Below are 22,317 nucleotides of genomic sequence, written 5' to 3'. Positions count from 1 at the left end.
GCTCACACGTGCCCACCTGCCACTCACAGGCAACTATTCCCTCTTCCCCCCCTTGCCGGGCCACCAAGCCACAAGGTTGGGGACTGCTATGGGATGTTTCTTCTCTGACCTATCTATGATGTTTTGCCAAACCATCTGATGCCACTTAGCTTTTAATCATGTTTAAAGAAATTCACGGGTCCATCTTACTGACCTATAACTCCAAGGTTTAGTGAAAATCAATTTGTGAGCAACCTCTTTGCTATGAAAACTATTATTATGGAGGGTCGCAGGTGGCATAAAATACTCAAATAAAACAACTTTAGGGAAAATGGAAAGGCTCAAGTACTATAGCATTTAAAAAATAATGATCACCGCTAAAGGAGAGAAAAAAAAGAATGATCTAGGTCAAATAGTTATTTTGCCTCAAGTTGCATTTTGACATATTAAAGTGTAGAAATGAAAAAAAAAGTTACATCATCTTTTGCCTGAATCGGAAACCACTTATGAACAGATTTAACAATGCCCATAAATTGCAGAGTCATGCCTCACAGAAGTCTAGAAAAACCTGAAGAACTACATAAAACTTAAGGAATTAAATTACTTATTGAACAAACAACAGTAAAAGTTTGCTGTTATTTTTAACAAATACTTTACAAATCTGTTCAAATATGATACAATGAACTACATAAAATAACCCATCCAGTATTATTTACCCTGATGGGAAACAGGACAATTGCCCTGTTTTGGTACCTGAAGCATTAATCTCCATGTCACTCATGACAGAACATTAGTTAAACAACTGTACTATTCATCACTTAGATAAGGGTGATGCCCCTAGTTCTTACAAAAACACCATTGCCTCTAAGTGCCACAAAGAGTGGGGCAATGATGCAGTGACAAAATTGCAATAGGCAGAACCGACATGTTCAACCCACTTTTTTGGAGAGGAATGATGAAGATTTTTGAATTTAAATAAAGTATGGGTTCTAAGCCTACTGAAGATTTAGTGCACTCCTTTTGCTTTTTGGTTGAGTAAATAACCCACCAGAAATCACATTGGTGAATTAGGGAGTGACTCTGAACAACACAAAAATGAGGCTACACACAGAAGAGACCATCCAGAGGAGGAGGGCTTTGATCACAAAGTTCATTTTTATGTTCCCTTGTGGACATCTCTCACACCATATAGTCTAAAGCAGGGGTCTTCAAACTTGGCCCTTTTATGACTTGTGGACTTCAACTCCCACAATTCCTCAGCCAGGCATGCTGGCTGAGGAATTCTGGGAGTTGAAGTCCACAAGTCATAAAAGGGCCAAGTTTGAAAACCCCTGGTCTAAAGAGTGCAGATTATTTGTCCCTGATTTAGAAAATGAATGTACAATGTTTGGATTCAAACTGTTGCCACATGTACTTAACCAAGGAGCTTGCTGACTGTGTGATGCCCGTGGGCCTATTTCTCAATATGTATATGATTCTTGTTTCTTTGGTTTTCCAAGTATCCTTTTTACAACTTTTTACAACTTCTCCCAAGTGGAAATTGTTCCACAGTTTGATTATGATGGACTTTTATTAACAGGTTTGGTGAAATGAAAAAAAAAAGTAATTTGAGACCTGTCACATCAGTTCAGAAATACTGAATAAAGAACACCTTTTATCAGAAAAATCACGAGTGAGTAATTTCTAGCTCTAGTGCTTCTTGCTATTCCAACAATTAGTTCAGTGATTTTCCTTTCCAAGTAACTTGACATTGGTATCCCTGATTAATCGTTCATCTTGGTAAAATGGAGAAAAAGATTTGGCTACAACTTTCTCATTGCCATTTGATTTCAGGTTAATAGTCAAGAAGAAAAAAGGCTGCATCTTACCTTTTCTGCATCTTGTTCAAAAAGTCGAAGTTGAAAGCACTGATCTAATTTCAGTTTACGGACATGCCACATCTGATGCAAGTGCTGTCGTGTTGAATGCAGCTTATCTAAAAGACTGGTAATCTTTGGCACAAGACTTTGGAAATCTGCACTGCCAGGAATGCAGTTCCTACCAGAGAAACCATCACTGCATCTTATGCATTGTAATAATCGTTGACCTTCACGGTCCAATTCTTCCACTGGAGCTTTGATTACTTTCTTCTTGAGCTGGGTATGTTCGTCTATTAGTCTTCTTGAACCCTCCACATCCACTGGAAATTCCTTCCTAGCCAGCATTTCCTGAAGGTCCTCTAGCCTGGATAATAAATGGATGGCACTATTGAAAAATTCTTCCAAGGAAACTCTCAACTCTATCCATTCATCATGATTGTAATCCAGAGTTCCTTCAAACTCTTCTGTTAGTTGGGAGGGATCAACCAGTTTTGTTAAACCTTCAACGGAGACCATGCTTGTCTAAGGAGTTAAAAAAAAAAGTGTGGTTTAGTTTTTAAGTAATTATGCAGAAATCCTGTAACAATTAAGGATACCATTAACTATTCATCAGGCAGCATAAATGGAGAAGCAGTAAGCAGGAAAAATGCTTAACAGCCAGATAAGAATACATCCTAGTGCAATATGGCTGTGAATTGTCGTTGTCTTGGCTCTCACAACCACAGGGGGAAACAAATGGACATTGGACTAGTTGGACTAGTTATGGTATTTAAAGCCCTACATGGCAGGGGGCCGGAGTACCTTAGGGAACACTTGCTGCCGGCGTCAACTTCCCTCCGCCCTGTGCGTTCCCACAGAGAGGGCCTCCTCAGGGTGCCACCAGTCAGAGAATGTAGATTGGTGGCCCCCAGGGGGAGATCTTTCTCTGTGGGCGCACCGGAGTTATGGAACCAGTTACCGGTTGAGCTCCGGACGGCGCCCGATCTTCGCTCCTTTCGCCGCGATCTGAAAACATACCTGTTCGAACAAGCCGGCCTGGCCTGAGGGGGGATTGCTGGGGTTTTTATTATCATTTTATTGGGGGTTCTATTAATGTATTTATTGTTTTTATGGGCATGTATTTAATTACTTTTTAATTTTTGTAACTTTATGTTTTATTCTTGCCCTGTACACCGCCCTGAGTCCTTCGGGAGAAGGGCGGTATAGAAATATTAATAAATTAAAATTAAATTAATTGTGGGAAAGAGAACTCATGACGATTGTGTTGGCATCATCAGTGTTACTAGAAATCAGCAAGAAATGAAGCATTGCCTCTGTCCTGCATAAACTCCTTTGGGATGGATCCTATGCCCACAACTAATATTATGAAAGTACATTTACACCTCTCCTTCAACATACACATTAAGGATTATCACAATGGGTGATAATTTGAAAAACTGGATAAATTTGCCCACTTTTAAGTTTTCACACTATACAGCCCTTTTCGCAAAATTCACACACTAGGTACTACTTGTTATGAAAGCTCTCTCTGTGTGTGCATTTACAGCAGGAGTGTTCAGCCTGAAGGCTTAAAACTTCACGTAGCCTCCTAAAATTTGGATACAGCCCAAAGAGTCTCTCCAAAGATTGTCACCAATTGTAATTTTAATTGACAGAAGGGAAAATGATTGCTATATGTACAATAACACATTCATTGTGCTTAATTAAATACTGTAAATTAATTTAAGTCCCCACCCCATATATAGACACTTTTCAAAATACAGCCATCGGCATGCCACTTAAAGCAAACAATGGTTCTTGTCCTCCAAAAATGATGTTTTACAGGATATATTTAGAGATTATCCATCTTCTTTTCAGTCAAGCTGTTTAACTCGGAGAAGTATTAAGACTCCTCTGGCTGTCTTGGTGGATGACTCATGCTGCAAAGTAGATGCAACTTAGGACTTTTGTTTTACAGTTCTTACTGTCATGCTGTGTCCAGAAAGTATCCTTGTTTCCTGTAAGATTGCATTTTTGTCATCCATGCTGTTTAATATTGACAGTATATGAAACTGAAATTGGGGGAAATCATTAGAAAATTTGACACACACCCCCAATCATATTGCACCTTATTATCCAACTTCAAAGGGCAATCACTGTCTTGAACATTTCTTATATTTGACAAAGTCCTGGTTGAGAAAGAATGCACTGAGATTAAATCTAGACCAAAAGGATTAGTTTTTGATAAATAAGAAATTAGACTTTGAGATGGACATTTAGACTGTTGGTTAGTTTACAAAGTTTGAAAGGAATGGTTTGCAGTTTGAAAATACTCCTTCACCCTCATCTGTCACTGAATTTATAATGGCTGTGAGATGGTGCACATTGATGCAGTTAGGGCTTCTAGATCGATTACAGTATTACATCATCCATTTTTGAGATGGTCAGATTTGGCAACAGTTATGCATGCCTTGATTATATTTCATCTTGATCTTTGCAATGCACTCTACACAGTGTGATCTATGCTGGGCTACCCTTGAAGAGTTTGCAGAAATTGGAAATAATACAAAATGTGTCAGAATGCTATACAAAACAAAATATAGGAATTATATAATGCCTCCACTGAAAGAATTGCACTTACAGCCAGTGATTTAGTGGGTACAATTTAGAGTGCTACTATTATCCCTTAAGGCCTTGAAGAGTTTAGGATTTCATAATATCAGGAACCATCTGTTTTATATAGTCCCATCGAAGTTTTAAAATTTACACAAGAGGTCTTTTAAATGTGACCCCATTTTTGGAGATCTGTCCTTCTGGCACTTATTTATTTACTTAAAACATTAATAACTATCCACCTTTTAATAAATTCTAGGCAAATCCCAACCAAAACTTAAAATGTCATAAAAACCATTTTAAAACTATTAAAACCAAATACATAAACATTTTGAAATAAGACTTTCTCCTGTATTTCTTCCAATGAGGGAATATATTATCTGAGTTTGTGTGACTCCACCTCTCTCCAAATTTTGAAATTCTGTAACATCCAAAACTTTAACAAAACTCTCAATATTTTGGTAATATTTGTTAGAGCAGAAAGGTTGATGGTATTATTATTGTTATTATTTCCTCAAATAACATTATACACTTTATTGTGAAAATTACCTTGAGATTGAAAAATATGATTTGGTCAAAATATCCCACTGTGCTGGAATCTGAAGACAAATTTTCCAAATTCAGTACCAATATTATAGTTAGCATCAGGCTGAGATTTTGTGAAAAGGATGCTGTATTAATGGGTTACTTTTCAAGTACTAACTTTCGCTATTAATTTTGAAGAGTACTTAATAACAATAACAGAGCCCTGGGGCACCCCACTACACACTTTCCTCCGTGTAGATGCAGTTCCATTGAGGACCACATGCTGAATATGGCCGGTCAGCCAGCTATGAGTCTATCTTATCAAGTAGTAGGTTGTGGTCTACTTTATCAAATGCATTACTGAAGTCCAAGTAAATTATATCCACAGCATTCCTCTGGTCCACTAATTTTGTCACTTGGTCAAAGAATGTGATAAGATTTGTCTGGCATGATCTGTTTTTGACAAACCCATGTTGGCTTTTGGTAATGACTTGGTTTGCCTCTAGGTGTTCACTGATTCCTTGTTTGATTATCTTTTCCAAGATTTCTCCTGGTATTGAAGTCAGGCTGATAGGTCTGTAGTTTCCTGGATCCATTTTTTTTCCTTTTTTGAAGATGAGAACTACTTCAGCTCTTTTTCAGTCCTCTAGTAGTTCCCCAGTGCTCCAGGATCTTTGAAAGATATAGTTCAGTGGTTTTAAGAACACATCTGCCAGTTCTTTCAGAACTTTGGAGTGTAGTCCATCTGGTCCTCGTGATTTGAACTCATCTAGGGTGGACCGGGGCTCACTTACCATTTTCTTGCCTATTTTAACTTGTGTTTCTAATCTGTTTTTTACAGTACTGTTTTTGATAGATTGGACTGTTTTTTCCCTTTGTGTAAATACGGATGCAAAAAACGAGTTGAGTAGTTCTGCTTTCTCCCTGTTGCTTGTCACCTTCTTGCCACTTTTCCCCACTAATGGACCAATCATTTCCTTAACTTTTTTCTTGTTTTTTACATGTTGAAAGAAGCTTTTTTTTTGTTATTTTTGACTTTTGTCACAAGCCTTAGTTCATTCTGAGCCTTCATCACTTCATTTTTGCAGGCTCGGGCTGTTTGCTGATATTCTGCCTTAGTTATTTCTACTTTTTATACTTATCCTTTTTGTCTTTCAATTTATCAGAGAGTTCTTTATGGAGCCATGCTGGTTTCTTTTGAGAGCTGTTATTTTTCTCCTTCATTGGTATTGTGCTAGATTGGGCTTTTATAATCTCACTTTTCAAAATTTCTCAAGCTTCTTGACTTGTTTCTCATCCATGGAATCCTTCCCAAGCTCTCTCTAAGTTTGTTAAAATTAGCTCTCTTAAAGTTCAAGACTCTAGTTTGACTGTGTTTGATTGCTTGTGCTTGCATAATGTTGAATTCCCATATCCCCCAAGGTTCCTGAGATGGGTTTTATTACAAATTCATTACATGTGGCTTTAAAACTTTATTTTTATACAATTATATTTTTCTAGAACACACTTTCTTGAATTCTTGGCACTGTTCAAACTAAAGCTCCCTGTTAAAAACAAGGACAAGGGAATGCTTTGGCAACATATAATTTAAATTGAGCCATGGCAGCGCAGTGGTTAGAATAAAGTATTGCAGGCAGACTCACAGCCAGGAGTTCAATCCTGACTGGCTCAAGCCTTCCATCCTTCCAAGGTCAGTAAAATAAGAACCCAGATTGTTGGAAGTAATGTATTGACCCTGTAAACTACTTAGAGAGTGCTCTAAAGCACTATGAAGTGGTATATAAGTTTACTGCTTAGTGCTATTGCTAAATTGGGGTTCATAGCTTCTAATACACTGAATATGACTCTTCCCTTTGACCCTTAAGTCTTCTAGCTGAATAAACGATATAGCACTGAAAGCTTCCAACTTGAAATAGTTATTATACAGACGTCAGGCTTGTGACTGCCAAAATACACTGCTCATTATTCTTTTCCCACTGGAATCTTCTTATTTCTCAGTTCTTGAGTAGGGAGTCCATTGCATTGTCTATAGTCCATTGTCCATAGTTCTGCATATATCCAGTTCTTTCTTTATTGGAATACTTTTTAATTAGCTTACCTTGAAACATCTGCTAGGTACCTTCTCTAGTAGAGATATTAGAACGTTTTTTCTTTCCCCTTCACTGAGATCATTTTATTTCCCAGATCTTTCAAATTCTTTTTGATTTTCTTACCAAAAATTCTTATTGTTTGTGGGTTTTTTAGCTTAGGTGGTATATAACTGATGATTTTATCCAGACTGTACAAAGCTTTGATAGGATTTTTCACTTCAACAATGCCTTAAGCAAAGATTCTTCAAAGTTGCTTCTTGAAGCAATGCAATCCCTCAGGTCTAAAGAGTGAAATGTCAACCAATTTTGAAATTGTAGCCTTATGATTATATTTTTTTCATATCCTACCGGGGACATAAAGAACACCACACAAATACACTTTCTGCTTCATTGGAAAAATTAGCAGTTATTCATTCATTTATTTAAATCTATTGGCTGCCCAATTCCAATGGACTTTGGTCAGCATACAAAACTAGGGGGAAAAAGTCAATGAAAACAACTACACAGTTATTTAAGATGTATTTCTGCATTGTTTTTACAAATATTGAGTCAGTAGATGGCACAGTACTGTATTTAAAAAATGCACCATAAGCAGAGCGTGTTAATTTTAAACAGTAATTCTTTACATTTAAATTCTAATTAAATTTAGGATAGGACATGTCAATGCGGGCTGAAAATTTCTCACTTGGTTTTTAAATCTGTTTAAAATATTCTTCCCCTGCCATAATTGGTCTTTTTAACATGAAGATAGGAAAGGAGGCCTCTTTGTTTAAAGCATTCTGCAGATACATTTATTATTCAGTTAGATTCTCCCTGGAGAATTTGAGATGAATAGGAATACATTATTATCAAACTTCATCAGGAAGGAAGAAAAGATGTGCAAGGACAAGGTAATATCCTATCAGCTGTCATATTTCTTTCCAGTTCAAATACAACCAATCAAAACACAGCTTGCTCATTCAAGTCTTTTCAGAAGGAAAGAAAAGTAATTTGTAAAAAGCCTGAATTAATGACAAAGAAGCTTGTTGGGTCAACTCCAGTGTTAACAGGAAGCTCCCGAAATCTGCATTTGTCAGTCACATGTCAACCCTGCTCTTTTTTTTTTTTTTTTTTTTTGCTTACCAACAACTTGTGACTGACAGGCCCTGAAGAGAAAATAGGAGCATAAGCCTGGCTATTACTGGGGTTCTTCAAGATTTTTTTTTTGCAGAAGTAGCTGTCAGAGTAACATACTTTCTGTTTATAATCCTTCCTCTTTGCCTAAGGGCAGTATCTTTCTTTCAAGTTGACATTGGCAGATATCAGTGGACTTTTCAATGACTTGTATCTGCTAAATTGTATAGCTTGAATTTCAACCGACTGCCATTAAAGATTTGTGCCTATATGTTTTGCTCAGTCTACATAACAGTTAAGCAGATATTATTATGGATAGGATGTTCATTTGGGCATATGCAACTATTTATATTATTTTCTTTTAGAATGAGAAAAAAAGTATACAACTATCAACAACTTATCATCTGGTGTTTTTTTTAAATAAAAAAAATAGATCCATGTTCCATCCATTACACAGATGTTGGTTAAATCAATGTTTGATTGGTCATCTAAAATAACAGGCGGTGTTAGATTTTATCACGGTTCTTAAATTAACGAATCTTCTTTCCCTCTTACCTCAAAGATAAATTTGGAACTTCCAAAATTTGTCTTCTGCTTTTGCCAAAAGTTATCAGGCTTGATTATCAGGGCAACATGAATTTCTGCAGGAAAGGCCTCCTGAAGAGTCTTCAGGAGAGGTTTGATCAGGTCCCACTTAGAGCCTCTCATATCAATGATGACTGTGAAACCACGTTTGCAGACATCTTCACTGTAGGGATTAAACATTGAATAAATTATTTCCAGAGTAGGTCTTAGAAATATGAAGTTTCAGTTAAATAGATATTTTATCTCTTCTGACCTGATTCCTATATTCACAGATTCCAGATCGATAACCATTGTTTGGTTCCTAAATATGCTCTATTGCAATATTAAATATGTTCTGTACCAACCTGCTACTGGCCCTGCAGAAAAGGCAGGGACAACCCCTTTTACAAGAAGGCAAGAGGCTGGAACTAAGCCTGCCAAATTTATGGACACAAAAGCAAACAGAACAAGACACGAACCATGAAACAGGAGCTATTCAAGCGGTTGCCTTCAGCAAACCAGCCCTCCCATGCATTCCCCTTTTATACAGTTCAGGGCGTGGCTTCTCTCTGCCTCCTTCCGAGGTGCCCCATTGCCTTCCTCTGTTTACTCCTGATTGACTGCCTCCTGCGTCGGGCGTCCTTGAACAGGGCCAGCTGTGGGTCATCTTTATCCACGCTGTCAGGCTCACACAGCTGGGTCTGCATCGTGACCAGGTGGGGGGGCCTGGCTGAGGGCTCTCATCAGCAAGCTATCCAACCCCCTCAGCAACCTCTCCAACACCCCCCTCCTCCTCCTCTGAATCATCCGACCCAAATGCCGAACCCACAGGCTGACCCTGAATCACAACAAAATATTAACTGGATAACTTGCGTATTTGCTCAATTCCTTGTGCATTAATTTACCTTTAGATTAACCACATGATATTATTCATTGTGATTCACTATACAAGAGAGATTAAGTACTAGTTTCCTCAATATCATGAAGTGAATTTCTAAGGGTAAATGAATTTGATACTAGGCATTTCTTCAAATGATTTAGCGGACCTTAAAACAATATAGTTGATATGCAGTGGACCAATTTTCTAAGTCAAGTAGTTTTATTAGCTTAAAAATATCATCAGACTAATTGCATACATTTGTGTCATTTGTGTAATGACATCATTAAACTGATTATATGGTGGCATATTTTGCACTTCAAAGGACATTTGTAAATAACCCTCTCCCCTATTTAGACTGTCAAAATAACATATCTCTGAATTATCTACAATTTGTAAAACATACACAGTTAATCTTTATTATTCATGCATTCCATCTATGCAAATTCACTCTCTGGCTAAAATTTGTTTATATTTACTGAGAATTTCACAGAAAGTAAAAGACTATCTAAAAAAGTAAAAGAAGGAAGTGCAAAAAAAGAAAAAAGGAACGAACTTAAAAGTTATAAGCTGGTTGCCAAACATCCAAAATGCAATCATTGATTGGGGTGGGGTGGGGGGTGCCTGTCAGAACTTCAGGGGATTTGTTTGAGGGGATCTGTTATAACTTTGAACAATTGCTAAGCAACCTACCACTAAGTAAGAACTACCTATATCAGAAGACAGGATACAAAATGTGTGAAACTTATACAGCAAAGTTCCAGTTCTACAAGAAGCTGTATCTTGTATTGCTTAAAGTTAAAACAACACAGACTTCTATATGAATAACCCAGCACCAATATTATATTGATCAAAATTCTTACACATAAGAGTTGCAATGATATATAGCTCCAATACTGAAATGATATATAGTTACAATATTGCAATAGGGCATATTTTAAAATTAATAATTAAGATGCTGCATTCAGTTGCTGATGCTCAAATGCTGTAAGGGCACTATGAAAGCTTAACTAACTGTATTTATTTATTTAGAAAAGTTTTAAACATGGAAGTACTGTAGCCTGATCTGAAGATCTGTCATCTTCTCATAATAGTTATGCCAACCATTTTATCTACTAATCTATAATTTTTATTTTCTAAATAAGTGGCAATTATCAGGAGGCTATTTTGCCAGTGGTAAATTACCCAGAATTAACTAATAGCATCCCACAAGTAGCTTCAGATGTTGCACACTAAAATTTGCCCAATAAGTTGTAGAAAAACTGTACAATTAGCATGATGCCAGGCCGTTCAGATACAGCAGATGAAATACAGGACTCGGGGGGTGGGTGGGTTTCTAGGGGAATGCCATTGCCCTAATTAAAGAATTTTAACACAATACAAAATGGCCTTTCTGAAACTGAGAAGCAGAATGGCATTTTGGTAAAACAATGATTTGGATTATGTGTAACAAAGCTTCTCAAATATTTTGAGCATATATATATCAAAATGAACCGTCCCTGGTGAAACCTGAAATGACATCTCTTTGCCTTCATTTCTTCCCTCCAAATTTAATTAACAATTACTTGAAGCCTCTAGATAATCATTAAATTTTCAGGTATTACAGGTCTGCAAATATTTCTTTTTAATTTAGCCTTTGAAGTGCAGGTTAAAAAAAAGAAAGTTTAAAAATTTTCTGACATGGAATATTAATCTAATAAAATGGAAATTGTATGTTTTGGCAAAAAAGTTTCATCTTCAGAACAATACTTTTGAGTGAAAAAGAAGTATTTTGAGTTTGAAATATCTCAGAACAGAAACAGTTCTAGGCAATAAGTTTTACTTTAACAGTATCTATTATTTATATGATGGATGTAAATATACATAAATAAATAAACGTAAAAGGCATCAAGCATACATGAATAAATGCAAACTTCAAATTGTCTTTCACAAAATACAATTTGTGAAAGCTTTGACTTGAAATTTTCTTTTAAATTAATGCTGAAAACCAAGACTGGGTCAAGTAATCCCTCAAAGTTTTGAAATCTCTTCTTCTCAACTAAAAAATTTCTTTGGATTTTACCTAACTAAAAACATTGCTTCAACCTAAATTATTAATAGGAAAGTATTTATCAGTTCTTCACAGTGAGATAAATGTGAAGAAGTTCGTTGCAGCACAGGATTTTTGTGGTTTTGATTTTACTGTTCTCTCTTTTTTATTCTTTGTATACATATATTGGTTTATTCTTTCGCTGTGACCCACCAAGGATTTGGTTTTAAAATGGACAGTGCTTTATTTATTTTAGTATTTCACCATTATTATTTTTATAAATTAGAATTAGAATTAGAGTAATAGATTTGGAAGGGACCTTGTAGATCATCTAGTCCAACCCCCTACCCAAGCAGGAGACCCTGTCCCATTTCTGATAGATGGCAGTCCAGTCTCTTCTTGAAAACTTCCAGTGATGAAACTCCTACAACATCTGGAGACAAACTGTTCCATTGGTTGATTGTTCTCACTGTCAGAAAATTTCTCCTTATTTCTAAGTTGAATCTCTCCTTGATCAGTTTCCACTCATTCTTCCTTGCCGGCCTTCAGGTGCTTTGGAAAATAGGTTGACCCCCTCCTCTCTGTGACAGCCCCTCAAATATTGGAACATTGCTATCATGTCTCCCCTGGTCCTTCTCTTCACTAGGCTTGCCATGCCCAGTTCCTGTAACCGTTCTTCATATGTTTTAGCCTCCAGGCCCCTAATCACCTTCGTTGCTCTTCTCTGCACTTTTTCTAGAGTCTCAACATCTTTTTTTATAGCGTGGAGACCAAAATTGGTTGCACTATTCTAGGTGTGGTCTTACTAAAGCTTTATAGAGCGGTATAAGTACCTCATGTGATCTTGATTGAATCCCTCTGTTAATGCAACTTAGGATTGCATTGGCTTTTTTGGCTGCTGCTGCTGCACACTGTTGGCTCATATTTAATTGATTGTCCAGTAAGACTTCAAGATCCCTCTCACAGTTACTGCTGTTGAGCCTGGTTTCAGCCAAACTATATGTGTACTTTTGGTTTTTCTTGCCTAAGTGTAAGACTTTACTTTTCTCTAAATTGAATTTCATTTTGTTACATAGGGCCCAGTGTTCAAGTCTGTCAAGATCCATTTGGATCTTGAGTCTATCATCTAGGCTGTTGGCTATTCCTGCTAGCTTAGTATCATCTGCAAATTTGATAAGTTCCCCTTCTATTCCCTCATCTAAGTCATTTATGAAGATGTTGAAGAGTACTGGGCCTAGGACAGAACCTTGTGGTGCCCCATTGCTTCCTTCCTTCCATGTAGAAGTAGTACCATTAAGGACTACTTGTTGAGTATGGTTTGTCAGCCAGTTAAAAATCCATCTGATGGTGATGCTGTCTATCCCACTTTTTTTTTTTAGCTTTCCAAGAAGTAGGTTGTGGTCTACTTTGTTGAATGCCTTGCTCAAGTCTAAGTATTTTATGTCCACAGCATTTTGCTGGTCTACTAGTTCAGTTACCTGGTCCAAGAATGGAATAAGATTGGTTTGGCATGATCCATTTTTGACAAACCCATGCTGGCTTCTACTTATAACTTTGTTTGTTTCTAGATGTTCACAGATCTGTTTTTTGATTATCTTTTCCAGTATCTTTCCAGGTTAGGCTGACTGGTCTATAGTTTCCTGTGTCTGTTTTTTTCCTTGTACGAAGATGGGAACCACATCAGTTCTTTTCAAATCGTCTGGTGGTTCCCTGGTGCTCCAAGATTTTTGACAGATAGGGAACAGACGTTCTGAGATGACATCTGCCAGCTTCTTCAGAACTCTGGGATGTAATCTGTCAAGTCCCAGTGATTTATGTTTATCAAGACCCGACAGGTGTTCTCTTACCATTTTTTGGTTTATTTTAACTTGTATTTCTAGTCTTTTTCAGTTAAGTTTTTGGTAGATTGGGCTATAATTTCTTTATGCGTGAAGACCGATGCAAAGAATGAATTAAGCAGCTCTGCTTTCTCTCTGCTACCTGTTACTTCCTAGCCTTCTTCTCTCTTTAGTGGACCAACTGTTTCCTTGATTTTTTCTTCTTCTTTATATGTTGAAAGAAACTTTTTTTATTGTCTTTGACTTTTATTGCAACTCTTTGTTCATTCTGAGCCTTTGCTTTCCTGACTTCTTCTTTACAGATTCTGGCTATCTGCTGATATTCTATCTTAGTTATGTGTCCCTCTTTCCATTTTTTGTACTAGTCCTTTTTTGTCTTTGAGTTTATCAGAGATATGTTTTTACAGCCATGCTGGTTTCTTATTAGATTTCTTGTTTTTCTTATTGTGCTGGATTGGGCTTTTATGATCATATTTTTCAGAGTTTCTCAAGCTTCTTGAGTTGTTTTCCCCTTCAGGATTTTCATCCAAGGAATCGTTCCCAAGTTATCTCGGATTTTATTAAAATCAGTTTTTTTAAAATGTAAGACTCTGATATCATTATGTTCTATTCCTTGTGTTTGCATTATATTGAATTATATTATATAATTGTATTATATACTTATATATAATTATATGTAATATAATTATGTTATGTTATATTAATTATATATATATAATTATATTATATTGCATTATATTGAATATACATGGTCACTCCTACCCAAGGTTTTTGCAGTTTCAACTCTCTCTATCACTTCTTCCCTGTTCATGAGAATTAGGTCCAATATGGCTGTCCCTCTAGTTCCCTCCTTTAACTTTTGGACAACAAAGTTGTTGGGTAGGTTGGTCAGGAATTTATTCGATTTCTCACTTGGTGCAGAATTAGTCTTCCAGTTTGTTTGTTTTTTTAATCTCATTTATATCCTGCCCTTCTCCGAAGACTCAGGGCAGAGGGCAGCTTACAATCTAAGCACAAATCAATGTGCTTAGCAATAGTTGATGTATGGGTAATTGAAGTGTCCCATTAATACTGGAGTGTGTTTCCTACATATATTTGTTAATTGGTTAGCAAAAAGTACATCTATAATAAAAATAAACAAAGCAGCAAATATACCTAAAACTCCTTCCTTCTCCTTTTTCCCCCATAACCACCTAGTGAAGTAAGTTGGGCTGAGAGAGAATGACTGGCCGAAAGTCACCCAGATGGCTGTAACTCTTAAGTCATGGTCTCTTGATTTCTAGCCTAGTGCCTTGATTACTACACCAAACTGATTCGCCAATTTGACTTCATTTAAATGTTTTAAATAAACAAATGACTTTATACTAACCTCAGTAGGATCTGTAAATATCATTATAGATATTTCAACCAAATTCCAAATAAAAAACAAACAGTACATTGATCTTTTATAGGAAATCGGATAAATATGATGAATTAACCCCAACCTATGGTTGATATAGAAACTCCTCATGCAGTCCAAAAGATGTATTTGATGTTATTTGGAGAGATGAATATGGTACTCATGTGGACACTACTTACCATGCAGATAATAAAGCTCAGGAATTTTAAATAAATTCTAGGAAAGGATGATACAACGCTGATATATTTCTCTAGAGGCTACTACCTTAGTATCCCTTTCTCATCTAGTATCTTTTTCATCTGAGTCATTTGGTAGCAATAAAAAGGACAATGACTGAAGGAAAATCAATGCAGAATTGCTACTTGCTGGGAAATTAACTGCTAGAACTAGTGTGCCTTTCAAAGGAAGACACTGATGGACATGGGGTTAACTGACAGCATATCAGAGGATGTAACTGAGCATAACTCTAGCTCTTACAAATAATTTATTTACAGCACAAGAATCCAAGACATTACAACTAACATATCCCCAAAGCCTCAAAAACACCACAATGACAATGCAGGTATGATAATGCAATTATAACAGAATTTAACCAAAAAACAGGCTTAAGTGGAAACAAAAATGTCTGTGTTGCTGATACAATTCATGTCGCCATAATCCAAGAAAAGTAAATTGTTATTGCAAACTAATTATTAAAAATTGTAAACAGAAATTAGATATTACACAAAAAGTAAAGGAGAAATGCCATTTGAATAAGAATATCAAGTCCATTTTTCTTGTGAATGGGGAGAACCACCTGCCAATGATCAACTCATATAAATTTAACAAACAAACACACAAAGCACCTTCTTTGGGGGAAGTTACTGTGCCACAACAGATGGCTAGCTGGACATTTTGGGATATTAAAACAAACCTTGTTCTCCATTATTGTTGGGGGCTTCACATTAGAGGAGATGACACATTAGAGGAGATGGTGGTGAGACCCCTCCTCAAGAAGCCTGCCTTGGACCCAGCTGTGTTGAACAACTTTCGTCCAGTCTCCAACCTTCGCTTTCTTGCGAAGGTTGTTGAGAGTGTGGTGGCGCACCAGCTCCCTCTGGTCCTGGATGAAGCGGATTATCTGGACCCGTACCAATCGGGTTTCAGGCCCGGGTACAGCACGGAGACGGCATTGGTCGCTCTGGTGAATGATCTCTGGAGGGCTCGGGATAGGGGATGTTCCTCTGTCCTAGTCCTATTAGACCTCTCAGCGGCTTTCGATACCATCGACCATGGTATCCTGCTGCGGCGTCTCAGGGGATTGGGAGTGGGAGGCACAGTTCTTCGGTGGTTCTCCTCCTATCTCCTGGGACGTTCGCAGTCGGTGTTGGCAGGGGGGCAGAGATCGGCCCCTAGGTCTCTCGTTTGTGGAGTTCCTCAGGGGTCGGTTCTCTCGCCTCTCCTGTTCAACATCTACATGAAACCGCTGGGTGAGATCATTCGTGGTTTTGGAGTTGGGTATCATCAATATGCTGATGATACCCAACTTTTTATTTCTACCCCAAACCACCCCAGTGATGCCCTCGCTGTGATGTCCCGTTGCCTGGAGGCGGTTCGGGTCTGGATGGGGAGGAACAGACTTCAACTCAACCCGGACAAGACTGAGTGGCTGTACATTCCGGCATCCCGGGACATTCAAATTGTTCCATCTCTTTCTATGGGGGGTGAGCTGTTACCCCCCGTGGATAGGGCTCGCAACTTGGGAGTCCTCCTAGATTCACGACTTACCTTGGAAGATCATGTAGCAGCTGTGACTAGGGGGGCTTTCGCCCAGGTTCGCCGGGTGCGCCAGTTGCGGCCCTATCTGGACCGGGATGCCCTGTGTACGGTCACTCATGCGCTCGTGACCTCTCGCCTTGACTACTGTAATGCTCTCTACATGGGGCTTCCCTTGAAGACCACTCGGAAGCTCCAACTGGTACAGAATGCGGCCGCGAGAGTTGTCTTGGGAGTTTCCCGGTACTCCCATGTTACACCTTTGCTCCGCGAGCTACATTGGTTACCAGTTGTCTTCCGGGTGAGGTTCAAGGTCTTAGTGACGGTTTTTAAGTCCCTACATGGCATGGGTCCGGAATACCTCGGGGACCACCTGCTGCCGGCGTCAACCCCCCTCCGCCCTGTGCGTTCCCACAGAGAGGGCCTCCTCAGGGTGCCTCCAGTCAGAGAATGCCGGCTGGTGGCCCCCAGGGGGAGGGCCGCCTTTGTGGGCGCCCCGGCCTTATGGAATGAACTGCCGGTGGAGCTCCGGATGGCACCGGATCTCCGCTCCTTCCGGCGCGGGTTAAAGACCCACCTGTTTGAACAAGCTGGCCTGGCCTGATGGGGAGTTAATTTGGGTTTTTAAATATTTGTATATTTTACTGTTTTATCTTGGGCATTAATTTAATTCTATTTTAACTTTTGTAGTTTTGTACTTTTATTATCTGCCCTGTTCACCGCCCTGAGTCCCTAGGGAGAAGGGCGGTATAAAAATTTAATAAAAACTAAACTAAACTAAACAAGACCCCCATATCGTGTTGCCACTCTTGCCAAATTCTCATTGACAAGTGACTTGTTCTATTGTATCCCCTCTGGTGCAGGAATAGCAATCTGAAATATTTCACTGGAGCTTTGATATAGAGATGAGAAGCAGCTTGATACACGTATATGTCTTCTGCCACTTTGATATTTCCATTAACCAATACCCTTGCAGGTACTAAAATATCTGACTGGCTGAATATTCTAGCTATGGCGCTTATCAGCAGTTCAAGCTTAGAAGAAGAATGGAAATGGTTGGAGTAAAAGGGGATAGGACCTGTCTCCTCTATCTTTGTGAAAAAGGCAGAGAATGTTCTGCCTGAAGGTATGAGGGAAAAGTTCTGAATTGACAGGAACTCCCGACAAATTAGAATTTAAGAAAACTACGATATAGTGGGACCTAGGAAGTGCCTTTTCCATGGCAGTCTCTATCCTGTAGAATAGCATTCCCTAGAAGGCATAAAGGGGAGAAGGAGAAGGAGGAGGGGGGAGTGGGAGTGGAGGAGGAGTCTGTTGAGACAAAATACATAAATTCTAGGAGCTAAGAATTATGAAGTCTAGCTCAAGAACAGCAGCAAATCATCATGCTAAAGCATGCAGCCTGATGATCATAGGATGGAAGAAAGGAACATTGTATACAGTCCCAACCAAGCAAAAAAACCCCCCCAAAAAACCGGTTCCCCTAATTCCACTATTTCAGTTTTGCTGAAAGACTTTGTTGAAGACTTCATATTTCTGGTCAAATTATACTCCTTCATATTGATAATTTAATTATTTGGCATTATGAGCAGTTATAGGGGAACATGAGAGGACAAGTAACATCACATGTATCATGACATTACAGCGATGAGAATTACATATGGTAGATCATTTATGTCATGATGCAACTGATGCAAATTATATTTGCACAATAGCATCATGTTATATATGTGATGTTATCATGGCTTCTACCAGACAACTATGCCTGACATGAATAATTTAGCTCAATTGCAATTATATATCTATGAACTCTAGATGTGCTTCCATTTTTCTTGCTTTGTTGTTGATATAGCTTGCCCAAATAGACTATAAAAGGCAATATTTCAGCGAAAAACATTAAGATTGCACAAATAGGCCTAAGGGAGCATGTTAATTTTTTATTTGGGTATAATTTCAAGTGTGACTAATGTCAAAGCTAAAATAATTGGCAGGATTTGTTGATTAAGCCCTAAATGTCTGTAGAGAACAAATTAAGTTCAGCTTTAATGAAAATGGGTGTATCAGGTAATACTTCTCAGTAGAATTATTTAAAGACATTAGTACTTTTGACAAATAAGTAAGATGGCATGCTCTCACATCTTAGATCTGAATGAACTTCTGCACAGCATGGATCAACCTACTTTTTCCTTGTTAACTGCATGCCTCATTCTGAGTATCAAGTTCTTCATCCCTAACCCTGTGGTGTAATATTGTTCACTGCTTAGCAGATGTTTACTATCTGCAATTCCTGTTTTTCAATGTCTTTGGAGAATTATAAAATATTATCAGCATATACAGACAATCCTTAATAGTGCAGAAGCTCATCAGATAGAAACATTTGCAGGCTGGTAGACATATAAAGGGAATTTGTGCCTTGCCTGTATCTGCCTTCATGCTTAACAATGCTTAACAAAATTTACCAGATTCTTTTGTTCCAAAGAAGAGCATTAAAACTGTCCCATTTCCATAGTGTCCTAGTAGTCAAGGAACTTTTTAAAATACATAAATAATGTAACAAATTCGGATACTCTGAATTTGGAAAAATCTTCAAATCTAAAACTAGAATAATTAATTGATCATTGCCAGTAATTGGTGTCAGAAATCCCCACAGTGAAAGCACAATGAACTGCCCTCCCTCCAAGTGTGGAATGATGCAGCATAAATTTAACATTTACTGAATTATGTTTTGCCCTGGAGATTTTGGTATATTTATGGGCATAATACATAATTTTGACATTCCTGGACAATTACCACCAGGATTGTCTTCTTGGCTTTCTTTCAAAAACTTCACAATGATTTCAATTTGGCAGATTCTGGAGAGAAGAGCAATTTTTAAAAATATATTGAAAACACATTCTGCAATCTCAAGGAATTTCCATTTTACATTTTTTTCCTGAGAAAGGGATGTTTTATTATAATATACCCGAACATTATAACCTTTCCAGATATAAATCATTGTGTAGATTTTGCATGATACCACTGCTGTATAAACAAAACAGGCTCCTAGGTTTTGGGGGGAATTATGTAAATAATGTACTTTTATAATCCATTATGCAAGTGTCCAAAATATTAACATCTTTCATTAATTCTTAAGCCCTGAACTGAATACTTTCCTTCCTCCCTCCCTCCCTCCCTCCCCCCCACTTCCCCTGTCCCATCCCATCCTGCCTGGTCTTGTCCTGTCAGTGGGAGAAACATTTTGGCTTTTCTATTAAGAATGTTTTCTATAGTATTATTTTCCACAGGGGCCAAATAGAATAGCACACAATACTTCAATCATACATTGAATCACAAAAGTCATTATTATGCTAACACTTCTAATTTAATTCAATTCAATTCCTCTCTCTATTATGGAATTTGCCATGTTCATTGCAGCCATTTCCTGAGCTGATGTTGTCACATAGCTATCCCTCCCAATCCTAAACCAGATCTTTTCCTGGCTATTCACCAATTATTTGAACACCTCAGAATCTGTCCATTCTTTTGCCCTACCACTTCACATTAACTTAAACTAAACCATAACCCTTTTTGTGGCTTATTCACTCAATTTGACTAAAAAACACATACAGCCACTCCAGCATAATTATGACAAAGTTAGTTTTAGAATGGAAGAATCAGAATATTCAATGATATTGTTTATATTAGGGTCTTGCCACATAATCCAGTCCTGTGTAATCTACTAACCAAGCACATGCCCCAATGGCAATTTAACTCAAAATTAATATATCTTCCTAGTCTTTGGTTTTCTTGGTAAGTCTGTCTGCAAAACAGAGGTTTGAAAGCCAAAAGACTGCTGAGACATTGTATTTGATTTGAAAGGACACAAGACTTGCCTAACACAAGAAGCAGTTATAGAAATGAACAGCACTGCTTTTCACTTGCCTTTCAACGTCTGCTTCATTTATGATAAATTCAACATTTTAGTATAGTCAGGAAATTATTTCAGAGACCATTGTTTAGAATTTATTTCGCTTCCAGTAATACCGTATATACTTGAGTATAAGCCAAATTTTTCAGCCCACTTTTTGGGCTGAAAAATTCCACTTCGGCTTATACTCCAGTCAACAAAAAAACTTACCGAGGACTTGTGCGCGGCCGAGGCTTTGGTGCTTCCGGGATCGCGCGCACCTCTCCCAAGCCACCGCCGTCCGAGACCTGCCGAAGTTTGGGGAGGTTTGGGGAGGTGCGCGCGCACCTCCCCAAACCTCCCCAAACGTCGGCAGGTCTCCGTTCCTCCGCGCCCTGCCTGCCTGCTTCTTTCCGCAGTGGAAAGAAGCAGGCAGGCAGGGCGCGGAGGAACGGAGACCTGCCGACGTTTAGGGAGGTTTGGGCGCCTCCCCAAACCTGCCCAAACGTCGGCAGGTCTTCGTTCCTCCTGCCGACGTTTGGGGAGGTTTGGGCACCTCCCCAAACCTCCCCAGGTCTCCGTTCCTCCGCGCAGACCTGCCGACGTTTGGGGAGGTTTGGGCGCCTCCCCAAACCTCCCCAAACGTCGCCAGGTCTCCGTTCCTCTGCGCCCTGCCTGCCTGCTTCTTTCCACAGCGGGGCACGGAGGAACGGAGACCCGGCGACGTTTGGGGAGGTTTGGGGAGGCGCCCAAACCTCCCCAAACGTCGGCAGGTGTCCGTTCCTCCGCGCCCTGCCTGCCTGCTTCTTTCCGCTGTGGAAAGAAGCAGGCAGGCAGGGCGCAGAGGAACGGAGACCCGGCGACGTTTGGGGAGGTTTGGGGAGGTGCGAGCGCACCTCCCCAAACCTCCCCAAACTTCGGCAGGTCTCTGGACGGCGGCGGCTTGGGAGAGGTGCGCGCGATCCTGGAAGCACCGAAGCAAGTCCTCGGTAAGCTCCGGGCGGTCACTTGCTTCGCGTCTGCTGAGGGAAGGGGGGGCGACTGGAGCGGGCGTGTTTCCTCGCCTGCTGGGCGCCGCGATTTGCCCGGGGAACGCGCGGGCCCCGAATGGCAGCGTGGAGCGAGGAAGCTGACAGCCAGGGCTTCCCCGAGAGCCGCGGCCACACAGGGTATTCCTGTGTATTCAGGCTTGCAAAATGGCGGATCGAGCCTCTGCTGGCGGCAGAGGCTTGCAGAACGGCGGATCGGCTTATACTCGAGTCAACAACTTTTTCCAGTTTTTGGGGGTGAAATTGGGGGTCTCGGCTTATACTCGAGTCGGCTTATACTCAAGTATATACGGTAGTTTTATCCAAAAACTCATAGTAACAATTAACTAAATATTGTACTAAATAGTGTAACTACCAACTATCAAGACATTTAATTATTTTCACATGTGGAAGCAAATCAGATTACATCATTTCAAATAAAAAAATACATTTACTACAATAGTTTTAATTCACTTAATTTTTTATATATGTGCATTGCCAAATCATGAACTGATATAGGACACCAGATATACAGCTATCAGTTTAATAACATTTTTTGATACTTTGAAACATTTTTATATGCAGCCTTTAATGTGTATCAAATCAACAAAATTTGCACCTTTTTTTACAAAGATATATTACGTGTATTATACTTTATGATCACCAAGAAGTTGCTTGAAATTAAGCCAGGGCAGCACTTTAGATTACAATATTTTGCCAACTCAACAATCTGTTCCTTAAATAAGTCCCTTGATTCTTTTTTTTTAAATGGGCTTTGATGCA

The 22,317-nt window shown here is 38.9% G+C and overlaps 1 protein-coding gene across 4 annotated transcripts in view; it reads right to left on the bottom strand.

Annotated features, from left to right (window-relative positions):
• Positions 1–22,317, bottom strand: part of KALRN (kalirin RhoGEF kinase) — a gene marked incomplete at its 5' end in the record, with an annotated part of 580,305 nt that overhangs the window by 259,732 nt on the left and 298,256 nt on the right. For all 4 annotated transcript variants that reach the window (XM_083356478.1, XM_083356477.1, XM_083356479.1 and 1 more), the window contains 2 exons: positions 1,848–2,360; positions 8,714–8,906. In XM_083356478.1, the coding sequence (XP_083212604.1) occupies positions 1,848–2,360; positions 8,714–8,906 (706 nt within the window). The remainder of the gene's footprint in view (positions 1–1,847; positions 2,361–8,713; positions 8,907–22,317) is intronic.

Source organism: Vipera ursinii (genome assembly GCF_947247035.1).
Source record: "Vipera ursinii genome assembly, chromosome: 1".
In the NCBI taxonomy this organism is placed as follows: Eukaryota; Metazoa; Chordata; class Lepidosauria; order Squamata; family Viperidae; genus Vipera; species Vipera ursinii.
The sequence above is the reverse complement of the archived record's forward strand: the minus strand, read 5'-3'. Positions and strand labels throughout refer to the sequence as shown.